Source organism: Mastomys coucha, unplaced genomic scaffold (genome assembly GCF_008632895.1).
Source record: "Mastomys coucha isolate ucsf_1 unplaced genomic scaffold, UCSF_Mcou_1 pScaffold22, whole genome shotgun sequence".
Classification (NCBI taxonomy): domain Eukaryota; kingdom Metazoa; phylum Chordata; class Mammalia; order Rodentia; family Muridae; genus Mastomys; species Mastomys coucha.
In genome coordinates this window covers 37,746,495-37,766,288 of record NW_022196905.1, presented here as the reverse complement: position 1 = coordinate 37,766,288, position 19,794 = coordinate 37,746,495, and the positions used below count along the sequence as shown (strand labels likewise).

The 19,794-nt window shown below is 43.8% G+C and overlaps 1 protein-coding gene across 1 annotated transcript; it reads right to left on the bottom strand.

Annotated features, from left to right (window-relative positions):
* Window positions 1-1,459: 1,459 nt before the first annotated feature.
* On the bottom strand, window positions 1,460-19,391 carry Bst1 (bone marrow stromal cell antigen 1). Its single transcript, XM_031342133.1, has 9 exons — window positions 18,897-19,391; window positions 17,683-17,809; window positions 16,543-16,678; window positions 15,937-16,019; window positions 13,189-13,265; window positions 12,243-12,335; window positions 8,183-8,269; window positions 4,548-4,607; window positions 1,460-2,801 (listed from the first exon to the last, which is right to left on the bottom strand). The coding sequence occupies exons 1-9, from the start codon at window positions 19,070-19,072 to the stop codon at window positions 2,696-2,698; spliced, it is 945 nt and encodes a 314-aa protein (XP_031197993.1). The 5' UTR covers window positions 19,073-19,391; the 3' UTR covers window positions 1,460-2,695.
* Window positions 19,392-19,794: the final 403 nt, after the last annotated feature.

Sequence of the window (19,794 nt, the reverse complement as noted above, 5' to 3'; positions counted from 1 at the left end):
AGTGGGATGGTGTTATTGTTTTTCTAAACTAAAAAAAAAAACTCTCTGAGAATATGTCTAGGTGATGTGTAATGTGTAAGCAGGGCATTGTATCAACCAGATAGATGACAGAGCAGGAAGAAAGATCAATGCAGAGGGAACAGCAAGTTCAAAGACCCAAAACAAAGGAAAAATAGAGCACACTCGGGCTGGGCTCTAGCAATGAAGTGAGCTGGGTGACACCGAGCCGGGCATGGTGCCTCTAAGAAATAACAGCATTTTTACAGTAAGCGATGATGACGGTATCAAATGAACCTTCTATCATAGGTCAAGCCTTTGTTACTCTATAGTGCCTCACTTCTTACATCTGTTCTTCATCCCCCTGAATCTGACCATGCTCCCCACCCCTGTCTGGGCTGTGACTCACAAGTCCCAGAGCAGCCTAGTATGGAAGGAGGACTGCATGGGCCTACCAGGTACTGGGGTGTGTGCTGGGTATAAAAGCTGGAAGGCATGCTCAACAGTGCTAGCTAGATTCGTGGTGATAGTGATGGGGATGAAGGAGACTGGAGAGGTAGCCATCTTTTGACTACTACAACACAACTCACGTAGGCTACTTCATCAAGAAGCAATTTATTTGGGCTCCAAGCTTTGGAAGTTTCAGGTCCTAGCATCACAAAATAAACTTTACCCTGATTGAATCTCGTGGAACAAATTTGTGTGTGGATTGTAAAGGGGTGGAGTTAGGTAAAGAGTGAAGAGAAATCAGGAATCAGGAACTAACTACTTAGATTATTAATTAGAACTAACTACTTAGGCCATATTAGCTTTGAACTAACAGAGATCCACCGGCACTTGCCTCCCAAGCACTGGGATCAAAGGCCTGTACCAAAGTCATGGAAGGCTGAGGGAGCCATAAATTGCCTGTATAATTTACACACACACACAGTGCGGGGAGGGAGAGAAGGGAGGAGCCACTGCCTAGGGAGGGTCTGAAGTGACCACCATAGTCCACACGGCTGAATAGTAAACCTTGGCTGAATACACTTATCCTTGAGTATATGGTTTTCCAGGTTTATGGGAATGTTTGCTCAAGAGGCCACAGGAGTTAAACATCAACACTGTCTGCGGGTCTCACTGGGATCAAGAGATGGTAGCAATAAGGGACTGCTTGAACTCAGCACTGCAAGATGGGGCATGGAACCGCCAGGGCAGTTCTCACAGTCTCCAGAGATGACTAGGCCACTGAGACAGTCAGGAGAGCTCCTGATGTTCCAGGAACTGTGGAATACCTCCACCCCAACCCCTGCCCCCCCACCTCCTATCACTGACACCCTAGCCCCTGCACGAGCATCAGAGAACTCTCTCATGCCTGCTTGCTACAGGGAGAGAACAGATGTATCTGTGACAAGATTTTTTTTGTTGTTGTTGTTTTTTCTCTTCTGGAAATGTTCCTTGTTAGACCAAATTTCTGCACACATATGATAACTGTATTTCCTTTATTTCTTTGATATACTGTAAAGAAGTGGAAAATATTAAGAAGCCAAAGATCAAAAATAGAATACCTGTGAGGTCACTCTTCAGAGAGAACTGCACTGTCCTTGGGGTTATTGTCTTTCATTCATTTACAGTGTATGCATATGATACAAACACACATTCATGATAGGCTTTCTGACATTCATATTATAGTTCATAACACTTTCATCATATTGTGAGTAACTTTATATCCTATCTCTAACATATATTAACTTTTTTATGTGATTGTTTACTGAAGACAAAGATGTTAAATTTGCGTCCTGTGAGATTTATTCCTTCTGATGCACAGCTCTGAGAGTTTTGAGAAGTTTATGTGGGACGCCACCTTGGTCTTTTTCGATGTTCCTTTAACTTAGCCCCTCCCCCATGCTTCATGCACCCCCGCCCACCCATCCCGGAATCCACAGCATTCCTCTTTCCCCATAGCTTTGTCTTTTTCAGAACTCTGTATCTTTATCGGCAGTGTAGCCACTTGGTTAGGCTTCTTTCCCATAGCACCATGCACTGGAATTGCCATTCATAAGATTCTATACATCCATGCTAGTTCCTTTTGCTCGCTGAGCAGTATTTCCCAGTGCAGAATGCACTACAGTTGACTTAACTGTTCACCAGTCAGGTGATACGCATGATGTTTACTTAATAAATGAACATTCCATCCTATGGGTACACAAAACCTTATGCACCAGTTCCAAATCTGTGTGTGCTTGACATTTTGGGTTTTTCCCTTATCATGAGAAGCCATGAAATAGACATCTTTATATATACATCTTTGCATAGCATCTATATGTGTAAACCTTTATATACTGTACATGTAATTGAAGCTCTTAACAAGCACATATTGTATCTTTTGAAACACAAGAAAATACAGAAAATATAAAATACAGATGCTTCCAAAAATACATTGAATTATATAAGCTTATACTATACTCCAGGTCCTCGGTGCTTTGTATCATTATCAAATAAGAAATAATACCTTTAACTCCACAGTAGCAACTTCTGCCTAGTCCTTAAGCAGGACTAGATAAATGCCTTGTTTCTTGAATCATGAATGGAACTATAATTGGATTTCTATCTGGTTACACTGTTTTCCTAGAAGGGATTGTTTGAGGCTTCCTCGGTTTACACAGAACAGTGGACTGCTGCAGGGCTGGCTTGTTAGAACACTGTGGTGATTTTCTAGTCACACTTGAGAACTTGAAGCCAAAGCTACTAAGAGAGAAATGATAAGGCTGGCGTCTCCTATTGCATAAAGAGATGGTCTCGCCCTCTTCATAGATGCTGAGGCTCTGAAAAGAATAAGGGAAACAGAGACAATGTCAGTGTGTGACAAAGTCATGCACGCATGATACAGAAATCTGTAGACAGAACAGAAAGTTCATAAAGTGAAAGTAAAAAATTCTTAATTTCTATATTCCCAGAGAACTGCAACTAATAATTTCAGTTGTCCTTCCAAGAGAGACAGCAAACACCACACACACACACACACACACACACACACACACACACACACACCTCTTTATGTAAACATACAGAATGCAATACGCTTCCTTTGACACCACCTCCTGGACATAGTTCATGCCGGCACACACAGAGTCAATCATGTTTCCTTGTATATGCATTCTTATTGTACAAATGTCCTAGAGTGTTAGCCAAGTTCCTTCTTGGCAAATAGTCTACCATCAGAGTTTAGCTGATTAAGAAAATCCAGTTCTGACTTTAAAACACTGAGTAGAGGCTTGGCCACATTCCATTTAAACTAGATAAGGTCTGACCGCTTGAGTTTTTGAAACAGAAATTACTGAATTCTTTTCAACCAATTAAAAGGTGAATTTTAAAAATTATAAAACTGTCTTTTGTTGGTTCAGAATCAAGTCCCATTGCTCTGGACTAGTTAGTGACCATGGCCCTCACCAACAACTTCCTAAGGAAGCGGAAGCCACTTCTTTATTAGCCAATGGCGCCCTCTACTGGACACTCACTATAGTTGCAGTTCTGATTCGATTTATGTCCATACTTGAATCAGTCAAAATTGATTCCTCTCACGTTTCTGTCTTAAAATAATTAACTAAATAATATCCAGATATACTTTATTTATTTATACTCTTAGTTCTGAGGAGTATACAAGGAGTAACGATGTCTCCCTCGTGGATTTGCCTTTTTTACCCTCTTTCCTAGAAGTTATGATCAGTGGCTTGGAGTTCTTCTCAGACTCATTTCTGCTGTATGCCCCCACCACCATCCACAAGCAAAACACATTCTCTTTGCACTATTATTCTGGGTGTATGCTAGACATGTTGGTTTGACACATTTCAGAGTCAAAGACGGTTGTGAGCCACCATGTGAATGTAGGGGACCAACCCTGGGTCCTTTGGGACAGCAGCCAGTGCTGTTAACCACTGAGATATATCTCTAGCCCTAAAACCGATTCTTTAGAAAAGTATAGGAACATCTCCAAGATATACTGCTAAGTAAAAAAATGCACAAATCCCAGAATCTTATCTATATTATCATTTATTATAACTGATTTGAGAAATCTATCTGTGTGTGTGCATGTCCACACACAGGCTGTGACAGGAATATCTTACTCTACAAGGACACACAAGAATAGAGAAATGGTGGTCTACCTACTTTGAGTTTTTAAAAACACTGGATCATATAAGAATAAAGAAAAATCAGTGTTTGCTCTCCTGACCCTTTTTATAATTGCAAATTTTGTTTCTAGCATGTGTATTAATTTTTCAAAAAACAAACTAGGATTAAGAAGGAAAAGGTCCAAGGTCCCCCTGTGACCCCTGCGACCCCTGTGACCCCACTTCTAGAATGTCTGCTGAAGTGTGCTAGGTGGAGGATGGTGTTGGGCCATCTGAGGGACTTAGCTCAGCTTGCAGATGTCTGTGGAACTTGCACCAATGTAACTCAGAGACTGAGAGGCTACGGTGTAGAAATAACCTGCTCTGCAGTGAGTAATTTAGGAAAGGGATGGATGATTGGACTACAGTTCACCTGTGCTCTGATCTAGGCCATTTACTTACGAGTTCATGACACAGTCCCGGTGAGTGCTGTGGTCCACACACATCAAGAACTTCACTGGTCTACAGAAGAAAAACAGCACTTAAGAGAGTATTCAGATAACCCCCTTGAGTTAAACATCTATGATGTGCCTGCAAAGTGCTGGAACCACAAAATGCATCTTTGAAGATCCCTCAATCCCTTGCTTTATAAACTATGTTAGCTAAACTGGGAGTGCTGGCTCACAGCTTTAATCTCAGCACTAGGGAGGGAGGCAGAGGCAGGCAAATCTCTGTAAGTTTGAGGCCAGCCTGGTCTACATAGAGTTTCAGGACAGCCAGAGCTACGCAGCGTAAGACTGTCTCAGCACTTCTCTCCCAACAGCTAGCTTTCATCAAGTACTTACTATGTACCACAGATTTGTGTCTGTGTGTTTCATTTAGATCATGTCATTCAATGCTTCAACTATCCAATGAAGTTGATCCTATTTTCAACCACAATTTGCTGCAGATAAAGCTAACAACAATGATTTCCTCAGGCTCTGACAACTGTGAGTTAAAGAGCTAACCTTGAGGCCGGGCAGTGGTGGCGCACGCCTTTCATCCCAGATTTGGGAGGCAAAAAAACAATGTGCATTCTTAGTTATTGCTCCAATATTTGAACTTTTGGTTTCCAGTTGAACTGTTTAGGAATAATTGGGAAGTGTGGCCTTGTTGGAGGCATATCCCTGGGAGTGGGCTTCAATGCCTCAAAAGTCCATGCCAGACTCAGATTTCTCTCTCTCTCTCTCTCTCTCTCTGTCTCTCTCTGTCTCTCTCTCTGTGTCTCTGTCTCTGTCTCTGTCTCTGTCTCTCTCTCTCTCTCTCTCTCTCTCTCTCTCTCTCTCTCTCTCTCTCTCTCTCTCTCTCTCTCTCTCTCTCTCTCTCTCTCTCTCTCTCTCTCTCTCTCTCTCTCTCTCTCTCTCTCTGCCTGCTGCTTGCAGATTAGAATGTACATTCTTAAACCGGGTGGTGGTGGCCCGCAACTTTAATCTCAGCACTTGGGAGGCAGAGGCAGGCAGATTTCTGAGTTCAAGTCCAGCCTGGTCTACAGAGTAACTTCTAGGGCTACACAGAGAAACCCTGTCTCAAAAAAAAAAAAAAAGAAAAGAAAAAAAGGAAAAAAAAGAGCTAACTTTGAATGTGGTAGGCTAATCCAGACCCTTCCTGCATGCACATCCTACTTATTAGGAAAACCTCCTTGATGTGTGCTTGGACAGAAGATTGAACGTAAAGCCCATGAGCGATGGCCCAGTTGAGAGTGCTCATTGCCTAGTATAATCGAGGCAGAAAATGTGAAGTTCCAAGGCAAGCAGGAGGAAAGGAAAACAGCAGCAGAAGCAGGGGCAGGTGACAGTGACAGTGACACGGAAGGTGTGAATTATAAGGCAGGCTAAGACAACACCTCTATGACCAGATGGCTGGAAAGCATTGGGAGATGTGGAAGAGTTATAGGGACACGCACCACATGTGCTGGGGTCCCTGCTTAGACTCACCTACCTTCACTGAGGTCTAGTCTACATACACACGTTTTATTGCTAGTGGGTTTTGTAGATAGTGTCTCCCTAGGATGCCTAGGCTACTCTAGTGATCCTACCGTTCTGGCCTCCTGAGTGTCTGGGACAACAGATGCAATCAGTCCAAACATATTTAAAGAGAAATAAATTTGGTTGTTCTTGTCTTTCGCTTAAGACAGACTAGACTTTGAATCTTACGGAGTCTGATCCAATACAGCATTAGAAGAACGCAACCAAGACAAGAGATAAGGCTCCGCCAGTGTCACCAAAGACCCTGATGTCAACTCTGGCTGACACCAGACAACAGGCCATTCCACTGAGCTCTGAGGGTCAGGAGAGTCTTACCTACATTTGGGTTGGCCTTCATTTTTTTTTTTGTGTGTGTGTGTGTGTGTGTTTTAATCTTTGCTTCTTAGCAATTGAAAAGCCCCAACAACACAGAACAGGAGCCAACAGTAGCTGAGTGAGGCTTAGAGTCCCAGAACCAGCAACCAGATGAGGCAGACACCACACACAGGAGGAGGGGCACAGGCCAGGACCCAGGACAACTATGATGGGGAATGGGGATTTGGGGTCTGACCTGACTGCTACAGCATGGGCTAGTGATTAAAGAAAGAACCTTTCTAGAGAGTTCTTGGGCTAGAGGAAAATGGTGGTAACTCTGAACTTTGTAGTCACAACTGTCTTCGCCATTGAGCTGTAATACAGTAAGAATTGTTCATGTAGGAGTACTTCTAACACCTGAGGCTTTAACCCAGGAAGGAATGTTAGTAAGGGGTGATGGGGGATATTTGCTTCAAGACTACACAAAGTCGGGTTCAAATGATCCTGAGTACTGACCTTGAGTCAGCTATTAAACATTGTGACTCATCTACAAACAGAGAATATTTACAGCCCAAAGACAGACACAACTAACCCATGACACTACAAATGTAGCCAGTGGTACCACAGGAGCAGAGAGCTGTGCCCAACAGGGACTCTTCAGGAAACCTGGGTGCTGGACACGTTCTTCTACTTCATATCTAAGAGCTGCTGCACACTGAACCTGATCATCAAACTGTGTAGGTAAAAGTATACATTTTCCTGTATCAGGGTTAGATGTCCAGAAAAGTGTATTTGCTTAGTTTTGCTTCTGACGTGGATGGTAGATGGTACTTGGCTTTGCATTTGCGTCAGCATGAGCAATTCCTAAGGGGGCACAGGTGAGGATCAAGGAGGCCTGGAACAGGGATGATGTCACTCACAGGAGACATCACCCACACATCCCGAGGCTTAGATCAGTTGAGAAAATGGTGCAGTTCATACAGCTTTGGGAAGGTAGAAGGCAGGAACATCATGGTGTTTGGCAAGAATACTCCATGTCATTTCACTATCCACTAGACATATCCACTAGTGTCTAAGAAAGCCATACAGTGTTGAACTGAAAACCTATTCGGCTTGCACACTTACGAGCTGAAATGTTGGTGGCGACACATGCCATTAATCCCAGTGTTCAGGAGACAGAGGCAATTGTATCTCTGAGTTCAAGGCCAGCCTGGTCAACAAAGTAAATTTAAGAACAGCCAAGACTATACAGAGAAATCCTGTCTTGAAAAGGGGTTGGGGGTGGGGGAGCATTAGAGAGGAACAGAGACAGGAATTCTGGGTCCAGAAGAGGATTACAACCACCCCAGGCTTAGATCCAATCTTTGCTAAAGCCTGTGTAGAAAAGCCCTTGATGATACCGGAGACAGCATATGAAGTGTGGGTCAGTGTCTCAATAGACAGTGGCTGATATGATTTTTTTTCCTACTATCCGTGGTTAAGACCCATCTGTCAAACAAATGTCCAGCTCAGTATCTTTTGTACTGTGGTTTAAAGATACGGGAACCACAGCCGGTGGTCCTCAATCTCATCACACATCAATCAAGGCTGAAGGGAGAAAGCAGACATATGTACCTGATAAACTTCCGCTTTTAGTATCCTCCAGCTGTTCTTAAAGTGGACTCAGGAAGGTTCTCCCTGCCCACACACCCCTAGGCAACCCAGAAGTCACCAGCCATGGTTCAAACCAACTCTGAATACCTCTAACCCTTCAAAGTGGTTATACATAGCGCCACCTACCGGTAGTCATTGGTACAGCTGTGCTGGAACCCCAAGGCCTCCAGTCTGTCTTCCAGGATCTTCACACTGCCTTCGCCACAGGATTCCCTAAAATATAGACAAGTGTGTGTTTTGCTTTGTTTTGTTGTTGTTGTTGTTGTTGTTGTTGTTGTTGTTGTTTGTTTGTTTTTAAACAGACTAAAGAAGGAGGAAAAGGTAGACGAAGCTGTTTCAGAGTTAACCAATGATCTTTAACTCGTCCAGAATGTTCTTCCTTCAAGGGAAACACTGGAAAGCTGAACCCTGGAAAGCTGGAGACCCAGCATCAGGAGAGAAGCACAGGGGACAGGGATGGCACCGCTTGCACCACGTGTAGTCATGAATGCCCCGTAGCAAACATTCATGATGGTCCCGGGGTGGGGTGGGGGGTGAATCTGCTCAACCTATAGTAAAAGCTTCAAATAACACCAGTATACAAAGTTTAAAGTCAGAGAATGCAAATCAGCAAGAGAGAAAAAGATCACTGCCAAGTCTCTCCTTAGAGATAATCACTGCTAAAGATTGCTAGACGGTATTAGCCTCCCACATACCCACAGTTATGCTTTCGTGATTCAGTTAGCCAGTCAATGTTGGCCTGAAAAAACCAAGAAGAAAATTCCATAAACAAAACAATTCAGAAGTTTTAAATTGCACTCCATTTTGATTGGCATGTGGAAATCTCTTGCTGTTCCTCTCTCTCTCACCAGGAGGTGCATCACACATTGGTCCAGCATAGCCGCACTGTATACCTCCTGTCCATTGGTCACTAAGTCACCATCTTGGATGCCAGATGGAATGACATGGACTTGCAATGTTTGTTTTTGTTCTCCAAACACCAGAGCAGTTGTGCTGGCAATTTGGATATGCTGGAGAAGCTGTGAGCTTTTTCTAGGTAAAAAATCTTGACTTGGTAAGCTTTTTATAGGCTTAGCTGAGGCTGCTAAGCCTATAAAAGAAAATCTAGCTATGAAGTTCTGCTGAAGAAATTGTGCTGGGTTTGCTGTCATAGTCTGCAGCACAGAAGTTCCGCCCACAGTGAGCGCACTTCGTCACTCACTCTTCATTTCACCCTGGCATGGAGGCATGAATTAAATATAGTGGGATATTTTAAAGCTAGGTCGCATTCATTTTTTATTATAGTATAATATTGTTATTCCATCTTATTACTTGTTGTTCTTGTTGTTTCTTACTGTACCCAATTTATAAAACAACTTCATCATAGGTTTACCGACAGGAAAAAATAGTATACATATAATACCAATCTTCCACTAGGCATTTGAGTCACACCCGAGTGGAGGAGCTGCTGTATATAAGTTTAGAGGCTTTGCATGTAAAACACTGCATGCTACCTAGTGTGTTCTTGCATGCTCTCTAGTGTGTTCGTGTGCTTTCACCCACGTCTGTATGTATGTAGACACATACAAACATATATTGTTGTTTGTAAATTCTGCATGTATAATATATGCATATGTGTACATATAAGTATGTATGCATATATGGCACACTTGTAAGCTCTGCATGTAAGCATGCATGTGTGCATATATGAGTATATATGATGTATGTCATTTTTTTAAACTCTGGATATATGTATGTATATATTTATATAGAGATTTGTTTCTCTATATAATTATGTATGCACATATGCCATTGTTTGTAAACTCTGCATTGTATCGCTTACATAAACAGATCAAACTTCACATAGCCAAGTCCCTGTTTTGTAAGCCTAAGTTGATGCTTATAGTTCATTGTCATTTAAACAATAACAAAATTTGTTGAAATTTCACTTTGTACATATTAATTTTCTGTTTCTTTGGCATAAACTCCTACAGGTAGGCATTCTTGAATCAAAATTTGAAGTTCATTTTGAGGCTCAGAATTTTGCAGACAGCTTTTCTCTTAGCAACCTCAGTATATGATTTTTTTTTCTTAAAAAGGAATTTTTTTTTCTTTTTTACCTAGAGAAAGTTCACAGCTTCTCTGGCATAGCCAAATTTGCCAGTATGACTTCTCTGATGCCTTGGGAACAATAATTAAGAATTGCAAGTCCATGAGAGCAAAATCATATACCCATTTTCCTCACTCGAACCAATAGGAAGTTTCACCCTCCTGAAGGCATCCGGTGATCAACACAGCACTGTGAGCTGTGGTCTTGACAGTCCTGCCGAGTCCCTGTGGGATGGGAATGCAAGCAGCTGCTCCACCATAGAGCTGGCTGGGAGTGCATGTTCAGTGAGCTAAGAAGCAGCTAGAGCAAGTTTCTGTAGAAATCGAGTTCCAGGCAGTGTAAGAATGAAGCGGACAAAGTACTGAGTGAGGTCATTAGTTAGAACTTTTCTCAGAACGTGGGCTGATGCCCTTCTCTGGGCCAGGCTTACTTTTTAGTCAACAAGGCCACAAGCCTCCAGCTGGACACAGTGACAAGGAAAGGCTTCTTTTATGGCCTCGAAAGAGTCAGTTAAAGCTGTGCTAGATCAATGGCATCTGCCGCACTACTGGCAGTTCTCAGACTGGAAGATTTGTTTAAATACACGCCACTGTGTACATTTGAGGCTTGTCACGGGATGCTGTAAGATCTGTACACTTAGTAAGATCACTATCAGTAAGACAGACTGACATAGCTCTCTTCACCCTTGCTTTCTTGTGGCAAGGGCAGCTGCAATCTGATTACCTGACCATAATCCCTACTGTGACACAATGCATTAGCTCTAAGCTTCATTGCTTTCTTTAGAATCTGAGACACTCAAGTGGACACTAGTTAGTTCATAACCTGCAATCAACTCTATCCTGGGGCTCAAATTTACAAGCTGGTGTTCTAACCCCTTTTGAATCCCTCCTGCTACAGAAATGGGATGTTAAAATGACATCTCCTAAATGTAGGGTCAAAGGACAAAATCTAATAGATATGACAACATAACCAGGAGAAAGAGAGAAACTTCTTTTAAAAAGGTAATTCAAAAAAAGAAAACCCCAAAGGATGATGATTTTTTTTTTCGGTTTTTTGAGACAGGGTTTCTCTGTATAGCCCTGCCTGTCCTGGAGCTCACTTTGTAGATCAGGCTGGCCTCAAACTCAGAAATCTGCCTGCCTCTGCCTCCCAAGTGCTAGGATTAAAGGTGTGTGCTGCCACTGCCCGGCAGTATAATGATTTTTCATGCAACAAGAAGTATAGTTTGTTTTCTAGGAAGAAGAATGAAGATCTTGGTAAAACATATATAATAGTTTCCAAAGTTGTTGCAATCTGTGACCCAACTGAGGGGGGAGGAACCATCATGAGGTGAGATTTAGGACATACTACATATTTGAAATGGAATATTTCAAGGTTCTCTCAGCACACATATTCTGTGGCACATGCATATTTGGGTTTGGCAATATTTTCCTGCATGCAACATCAAGGCTGTGAAGAAAAAGGCACAACTCTCCTCTGAAACTCCCTCATGGCTGCTTGGCTTGAAACAAACTGTGCCAAGCTTCTGGACCATATGGGTTTAACTTTTTAATTTGGCAAAGTTTAAAGCACAGGGTAGACCTGTTTGAAAACTATGAGCTAAGCAAGTTGGGAGTGGGGTCTTAAGGCTCCTTGGCAGTGGTATTCAGTCATGAAAAAGGTGAGCTCCGCCCTTGCTTATATATAAACTCAAGTCATTTTGAGAAGCTGTAGGTCTTTGAAGTCCTGGTCCTTACCAGCTAGCCAGAACCTGTTTGCAGAAGAGGTTGCTCCACGGAGAACAAAGCCTTTATCATAGAGCACTGGGCTGGGCTAGAAAATCTTGGTGAAGATATTGAGCCTTCAAGTGATAAAAAGAAACTGGCTTTGACCCTCAGAAATGTGCGAGAAACTCATTTATTCATAACTCTCGTACCACTCATAAAATTCAGCATGGCGTCGGGCTAGGAGCACACTGGCATTCTGACCTGCTATCCTTCTCTACAAGCCACATTAGAATCAGAGGCTGTCAGGTCTCTAAGAGCAAAGGGGCCATGATCAGATCATATCCAAGCAAAGCAAGACCTCACAGCTACCTCCCCAAGCCCCAAAACTTACACATGGGGTCGTCCAACTTCATGCATGACCCAGATCTCAATTCTTGTGACTTTATCCTTTTGTAAATATGGGATTTCAAAATCTGCAAAAAACCTGGGAGACAGGGAGGATATTTATTTTTATCCGTTCTTCCATGGTATTGAGTCTGTACATGTTAGGCAAGCTCTCTGACATTGAGTCCTAACTTCAACCTAGAAGAACATTTCTTCAAGTCCTAACACAATGTAATAATTAATCCATTTTGCCCATTAGTCTATTTATACATAAAAGTTTTGAAAAGTTTCTAGGAAAGCCAGTTATGGTGGTGCACACCTTTAAACCCAGTTCTTAGGAAGCAGAAGCAGATAGACTGAGTTTAAGGCCAGTCTGGCTTACATAGTGAATTCCAGAACAGTTGGGGCTATTCAGAGTCTCCCCCCTGAAAAAAAGTTTCTAGTGTTAGTTTAACATTTTGTGTGCATGCACATGTTTATGTGTATGAAGGTGCACATGTTTATGTGTATGAACATATGTAAACCAGAGAACAAAATTGGGTGCCGTGTCTCTCATAGTGGCCTGGAACTGGCCAAGTAGGCTAGGCTGCCTGGCATAGTGGGTCCCCATCATCCATTGTGTTTGCCATCCCAGCACTTAGATGATAAATGTGCCACCACTCCCAGTATTTCACTAGGGCTCTAGGGATCAATCAGGGGTCCTTGTATTTGCACAGCAAGCACCACCTATGGACTTATGTTCCAGCAGCTCTTCTTACCATCTGCATTTGGAGACTTGCTCATGTGTTGGTCTGCTCTTACTGGTTGAACTATATAGTTATGGCTCTGATCAACACATCATTCAACTCTTTCACTTACTTTACCCCGCTGTACAAAGGCAAGCATCAAATTGGGTCTCAGAGGCTTCTCTAGTCTTTAGTGGTGTCATCTAGGGTGTCCTCTGGTGTTCTTACCCTTTTGTGGGATAGGCTCCTTTTGGCTCTGAGCCATTCAGCATGACATTGATCACCCCTGAACTGTCTCTTGAATACTGCAAGAAGAAAGACACTTTTGAGCAAATGAAAGCACATCATTTTGTGCTTTAAAAATCAGGTTTTTGTTTTTTTTTTTAATTTACAATTTTCAATAGAGGAAAATTTGGTATTTTGCGTATCTAGTAGAGAGACAGACTGGTTTATTTGGAGAAGCAAATCGCCTTTAAAGTCCCTTATCCACAGACTCAGTAATTCCATGTCCAGTACTCTGAGGACTTGATGTAGGATATACACCATCATGTCTGCTAGAATCAACTAGCCTAGACTGATGTGGCAAATAGCCTCGACATTGCAGTGGCGGTACACGGGGATTCACTTTATGCGCCCACTGAGCACTCACCACAGGCTCTTGGTGGTTTGTCTTGGTGGTTCTCAGGAAGCCTCACACCTGCAAACTTGCTAACTGCCAGGAAGGGAGAAGGGGCCGTGACTTGGCCTACAAGTCACATATGACAGTCACAGCCCATTGGCCCATAGAAGTCTCATGTAAATAACCACCCAAAGCAAAGACCAAGCCACAGGGGCAGATGTCTTCGGGGGGAAAAAGAGTATGAAGTCTCACCACAAGCACTGCACACACACGAGCAGAGGGGTGCATCTTACAAGACCAAAACATGCCCACCAGCTCGAAATAGGAAGGAAATGGTGCATCCTTCCCACTAGGGACCAACACAGCATTAAACTCTGAATTATTAATGCACCACTAGTATGAAGCTGCAAAGGACCTGCACTCTCATAGGACGTGCTTACATTCAAAGCAGAGTGCAAGATTAGATGGACCAAAAATGAGCTTCCCCGCAATGTTATGACGTCAGGCTGTGGGTATGCCTAGCTCAAGCCTGCTAGCATGCACAAGGCCTGGGGTTCTGTCTTCGGTATCATTAAATAAACAAACAGATTAATAAGCAGATGTCGAGGTGGTCTTGTTCTCAGGGTAGTTGGTGGTGACTTCTTGTCATTGAGCTTCACAGGACAGGTTTACTCACTAATGAAATAAGGCCAGGTGCTCCAAAGCAGAGATACGTTCTGTCTCCAGCTGCTTTCCACCAGTACTAACCGTTGGAGTTTAAGTCTTCAGATGCTGAAATCTGACAACTTCTGTGTTAACGGGGTAGCATTTTGGTGGCAGGAATATGGGGGGATCTCATTTGTCTTTCTGTAACTTGCCATTCTCTACCACAAGCAGTGGTTGTGTTGACGATGGGAAAACATTGAAAAGGGTGTGGGTATATGTGGACTGTAGCTATAGAAAGGATTGGTTGAAAATCCAGTCTCTGAAGCTAAAAACCCTGTTTTCAAATCCTGGTTCACCTACTTATTACAATCTTGACCTTCGGGAAATCTTTTTGATCTCTTTGTAATTAATTTTCCAAGTCTTAAGAGTTACCTCAGGATTGCTATAAAGATAAAACATTTAAACTCCTAACATTTCTGCCTGGTGATGTAGCTCACGCTAGGACCTTGTTTGATATGTGCAACAAAGAAACTAACTTTGACCCCCAGCACCACAAATAACAACAACAACAACAACAACAATATTTATTGACACCTACAAGGTCCAAGCCCTCTCGTTACTATACTGTATTAGCTTTGCTTTTGCTTCAACTACCCAATATACTCTAAGGGCTTAACAATTGGAGGCACTGATACTATTTTCCCTCGCTAGCAGCCAGTTGAGGAACACACCTTAAAGTCAGGAAGATTCGTAGTGGCCTGGGTTACAGTTCTTTTATAGACAGTGTTGCTATGAGCCCTCTTTTGAGGTGTTAAGCTTTCCAGTCTCCAATAAGAGTCTTTGGCAGCTAACCAGAGCCTGTATTTCAGATGAAGCCCTCCCTCCAAAAGTGGGAACAAATGCTGCTCCCATGGGAGCTGGCTAGAGTACACAGTCCTCAGCGTGAGGTCTTATGCTTACTGGAAGTCCTTTGTGTGGCCCTGGTGGAAGGTTCGACCAAAGTCCTTCATCCTATCAGTGGCCCCATTGAACTCCTACAGAGCAAAGTAGACAGTGGGAGGCAAACCTTTGAAAGGGGAAGGGTAAAAGTCCCCTGTCTTCTACCTGCTCCTTGATCAGTACGATCAACATTTAACCATCAGCATTGTTTCTAATCTTTACTCCAGTGACTCAAGGCAGAGAATGTAAGCTACAAACAATGTCGTTTTATAACCACTGACAGCTCCCATGAACTCTGAGGGCAGTATCCTTGGAGTCACAGACAGACACATCTTAGGAACACTTCTGTGGCTCCTGCTTATTGGTAGCCTATCAGCTCTTCTCCTATTCTTGCTACACTGTGGATTCTTCTGACACCCACAGTGAAGTCTCCAGTTTCCCAGGCTCTCCTGTAAAACTGAGGTTACTCCAACTTTTCACAGCACTAAGAATGAACGTGGCTTTGCACCCCTAAACCCGGCCAGGGTGCAATAGATATGCTGACCATGCCCTAGCCCCACAGAGAGCTAACATTTGTAAAACATTTCTCTCTGTACCAGCCACTGCAGTACGTATTTCATCTCTGTCAACCCTCACAACTTTGTGGAGCAGAGAAAAGAGTCAGAGTAATCATTACAGTGGAAAGGAAGATACACAGAAATCAGGTAAAGGCCTGGGGTCCAGGTCACAGATTCCGTACATGCTCAACGCTCACTCACCCATCCCAGGATTACCTGCATGGATGCACTTTTCCAATAGGAGTCCACAGCATTGTTTTCACAGTCTTCTGATGTGGGACAGGATTGGTAATCAAGTCCTAGGAGAAAAGTACACGGACACATTCTGTATTGGCGATGTATTAATTTCACGTATTTGCTAATTCCATGTTTGGCATGGATTCTGAAAATGTGTATAGTACATTTACCCTCTTTTAGCCTCAGTAGTTTTCCCCTTTGGAAAATAAAGACGCAAAGGCAGAGTCCTGCTGGATTGGAATTACAGGCTCTGAGGTCAGCCTGTGAGGCTACACAGCTTCCTGGGCTATACATTCCTAAGCAACTCCCTTAATCACACCATGCCTTTGTTTCCATATCTGCCAAAATAGGAGTAATGATAGGGTCATAATGGACAACGTATGGACTCTAGCCTTAATGTGCCTAAAATATTTGTAAGAGCATGCAGCAAAGGTTAGGTACTCATTTTTTGTTCTTACCCGTTACCCGATGCCAGCTACCATGGAGGATTTGGAAAGGATTAAATGAGATGAGCATACATGAAGACACCCTGCACCAAAGGTAAATCTGCAGGCTGAGGAGCTCCAATGTGTGCAGAGGTCTTACCAGAAGCATTTTCCTGTCGACACCAGCTTAAGAAATCGCCAACGTTGCCATACAGAACGTCGCACAGCGGCATAAAGCGCTGGGTGTTCTCTGAATAGCTCATCACGAGTAGGTGGTTATTTTCCCAGAACAGTGACTGATGAGAAACAACCAGGAGTTAAAATACAAAAGAAAATGAAAGCACCTTGACTGCAGCGTCGGTCAAGATAAGTCAGCAGCCGTTCCTCGTGGAATGCGGACCTGCCGAAGGCCTGCTGCTTTCTTCTTCCTTGATGCTATGGCACATTGAAGAGTGTCACCTCTGTCCTTCCTGGACTGCAAATACACCACGTAGATCAGTGGTTCTCAACCTCCCTAATGCTGCGAACCCATTAGTGTAGTTCCTCATGCTGTGGTGACCACCCCCCAACCATAAAATTATTTTCATTGCTACTTCATAAGTGTCATCTTGCTACTGTTACTAATTGTAATGTAAATATTTTTGGAGATAGAGGTTTGCCAAAGGCGTCCCACTGGCTGAGAACTGCTGACTTAACTGATGACATATTTCCCCTGTAGAAGAAAATGTGTGCATCGTTGGTAAGAACCTTGCATTAGGAGTTGATTAGGAGCCGGGCTTGAAGCCTGGCTCTATTCAATGCTAGATGTAGAATCTTCGTCAGGGCATTTTATCTCTCTGTGCCTCAGTTTCTGTGCGTGGAAAAGGAGGAACAGAGGCCTTAGGCCTTGTTCCATAGATCTGATTAGGAAGGTATGCAATTGCACAATCCCCTTTCTGGAGTCTACAGTGCTTCAGAACACCTAATTCTTTTCAGCACACCTGGAACCTTCCAGGATAAAGAGTGTCTTCACGCTGCATGTGTAACAACATTCCTGGTCACTGTCTCATCTGGTCCTCAGTAGTTCAGTCTCTTTGTAGACTGGGAAGGCTACAAAAACTGTTGTTTATGTTGGATCCTTAAGCCTTAATGCAATACCAGGAACACAGAAGAACTCCGGTAAGTTATTTATTTAGCTCATCAACTAACATAACTTTAAATCATGCTTCTGCTTTTTATCAGCCAAGACGTAGGAAGAAACAAAAGCCAGCCTAGATGTAAAAATGACACTTTTATCCATAGCTGAGGCATTTGTCCTTACCTTGTCCCTAGGAATGGAGTGCCTGGAGAGGTTAATGAAGAGATCATAGTCCGAGGGGAGCACAGAGCAGGGGTCCTTGTCCAGCACCCCCTTAAAGGCCTCCCAGATGGCTGTGCAGTTTTTGTTCCTGTGCAAAAGTGACAGTCAGAACTGGAGACAGGGTTCAGAGGGTAAGGCTGCTTGTGCTGTAGGCACGAGGACCTCAGTTCGTCACCCACCACCCTGCCCGTGTGGCTGCCTGTGCCTCCAATGCCAGCGTTGTATGAGGTGGAAACAGAAGGATGACTGGGACTTGATGGCTACCAGCCTAACTCTAGCTTACAGACTAAGTTCAAAAGACAGTGGAGACAGGAAATGATAGGGCAGGACCCCTGCTGCTTTCCTCTCTGTGTGCACAGGCACATCACACACACACACACACACACACACACACACACACACACACACACATTGTGTACCACTGAACCATATCTCTGGCTTTTGCCTATTCATTAAGACATAAGAGTAGGGCTAATTGTTTAGGTCCATTGGAGGGTGAGTCTCTGGACCCACTGAGGTCATATCAGGAGGCAAGACTTGGGAAGATAGGAGTGGATGCCAAGTACTGGGAGCAGCTTCTTCTGCTAAGGCAGAGTGTCCTCTGGGGCCAGTTAGTTTTCACTCCTGAGGTCCAGGATGCCTTTCAAAATCATGTTTATAACAATAGTCATGTTGTCTTACCCTTGGTGACAATGACTAACACGATTCCTTATGTTATTCTCTCAATTTATTTTATTGTGATGCATCCCAATTAAAAACAACTGGCATGAGAAAGAATAGTATAACAACACAAAAAGTGGATCCAAAGGAGGAAATAATTTCAATAGGAAGCACAGTGTGCACAAGACAGAGGATACCAGCATCTTCTAGATGGGATCTGAGGACCTAATTCCCAAAAGGCACACACTTTGGCAGTTGCTGCTAGCTGGCAAGGCTCTGTCACTGAAATTCACCTCTAGACATACATCTCTCTCCTCACCTCTACAACTGCAGGGACAGTCTTAGCTGCAATTTCCTCCTGGACCTAGAGATCCCCTGCACAGGGGACCCTGTACCTAAGAATCTCCTACATACACATCATCTGCCTGGAGACCCGCTAGTCCCTCCGCCTGACTTTCCAAAGCCCGTACCTCACCCCACCCTTCTACCTTTTCAGGGTCTGGCTTAGCACTTACCCCAGGCTCAGCAGCGTGGTGTACTCCGCGCAGCGGCCCAGGAAGATGCTCTGGAGGTGAGGCGTGGTACCCTCCCCGCTCCACCGCGCTCCCGCAGCTATCGCTTCCAGCAGCACCGGCAGCAAGGACAGCCATAGCCACAGCCACAGAGACAACACGCTTCCCTGGACCGCCATCAAGGAAACTTTGATACCTCTAGCCCGCAGTCTCCTGGACTCCTCCCAGTTTCTCTTCCACCACGAAGGCAGTTCCCCTTAGCTGAGCTTTGGCAGGATGCCAAGCCAGGCCACCTCCCATCCTCTTTCTTCTTCCATTACGACTGACATTAAACTTGGGGCATCATATGGAAAAAGACACCTCGAGGAGGGACCCCAAAGGAAATGGGAATTTGAAGGATGTAAGGGTTTCAGCCACAGGGAGAAAAAAACCTTTTTGGTTTTGAAACGAAAACACTCTTGGCAGTTATCCTCTTCCCAAAGGCTAAAGATGGATGAATTTTGTTTGTTTTCATGAAACAAACACACATGAGTGCGCGCGCGCGCGCGCGCGCGCGCGCACACACACACACACACACCTACAGAAACCACTCGCCTGTTATCATGTGAGCACTAAGCAAATTTAAATTCTGTTCCGGTTCACACAGTCCTTCCAGGACTGTGTTACCCTTTGTGAAAACTGATGGCTTTGAGTAAAGCCACAGGCACAACAGGGGTACAGATAAGAATTACTGGCTAAGCTGAAGGGTTTGCAGCCCTTAGGAGGAACAACAATATGAACTACCTAGTACCCTCAGAGCTCCCAGGGACTAAACCACCAACCAAAGAGTATGCATGGTGGGACTAATGGCTCCAGCAGCATGCGTATTAGCAGAGGATGGCCAAGTCAGTCATCAATGGGA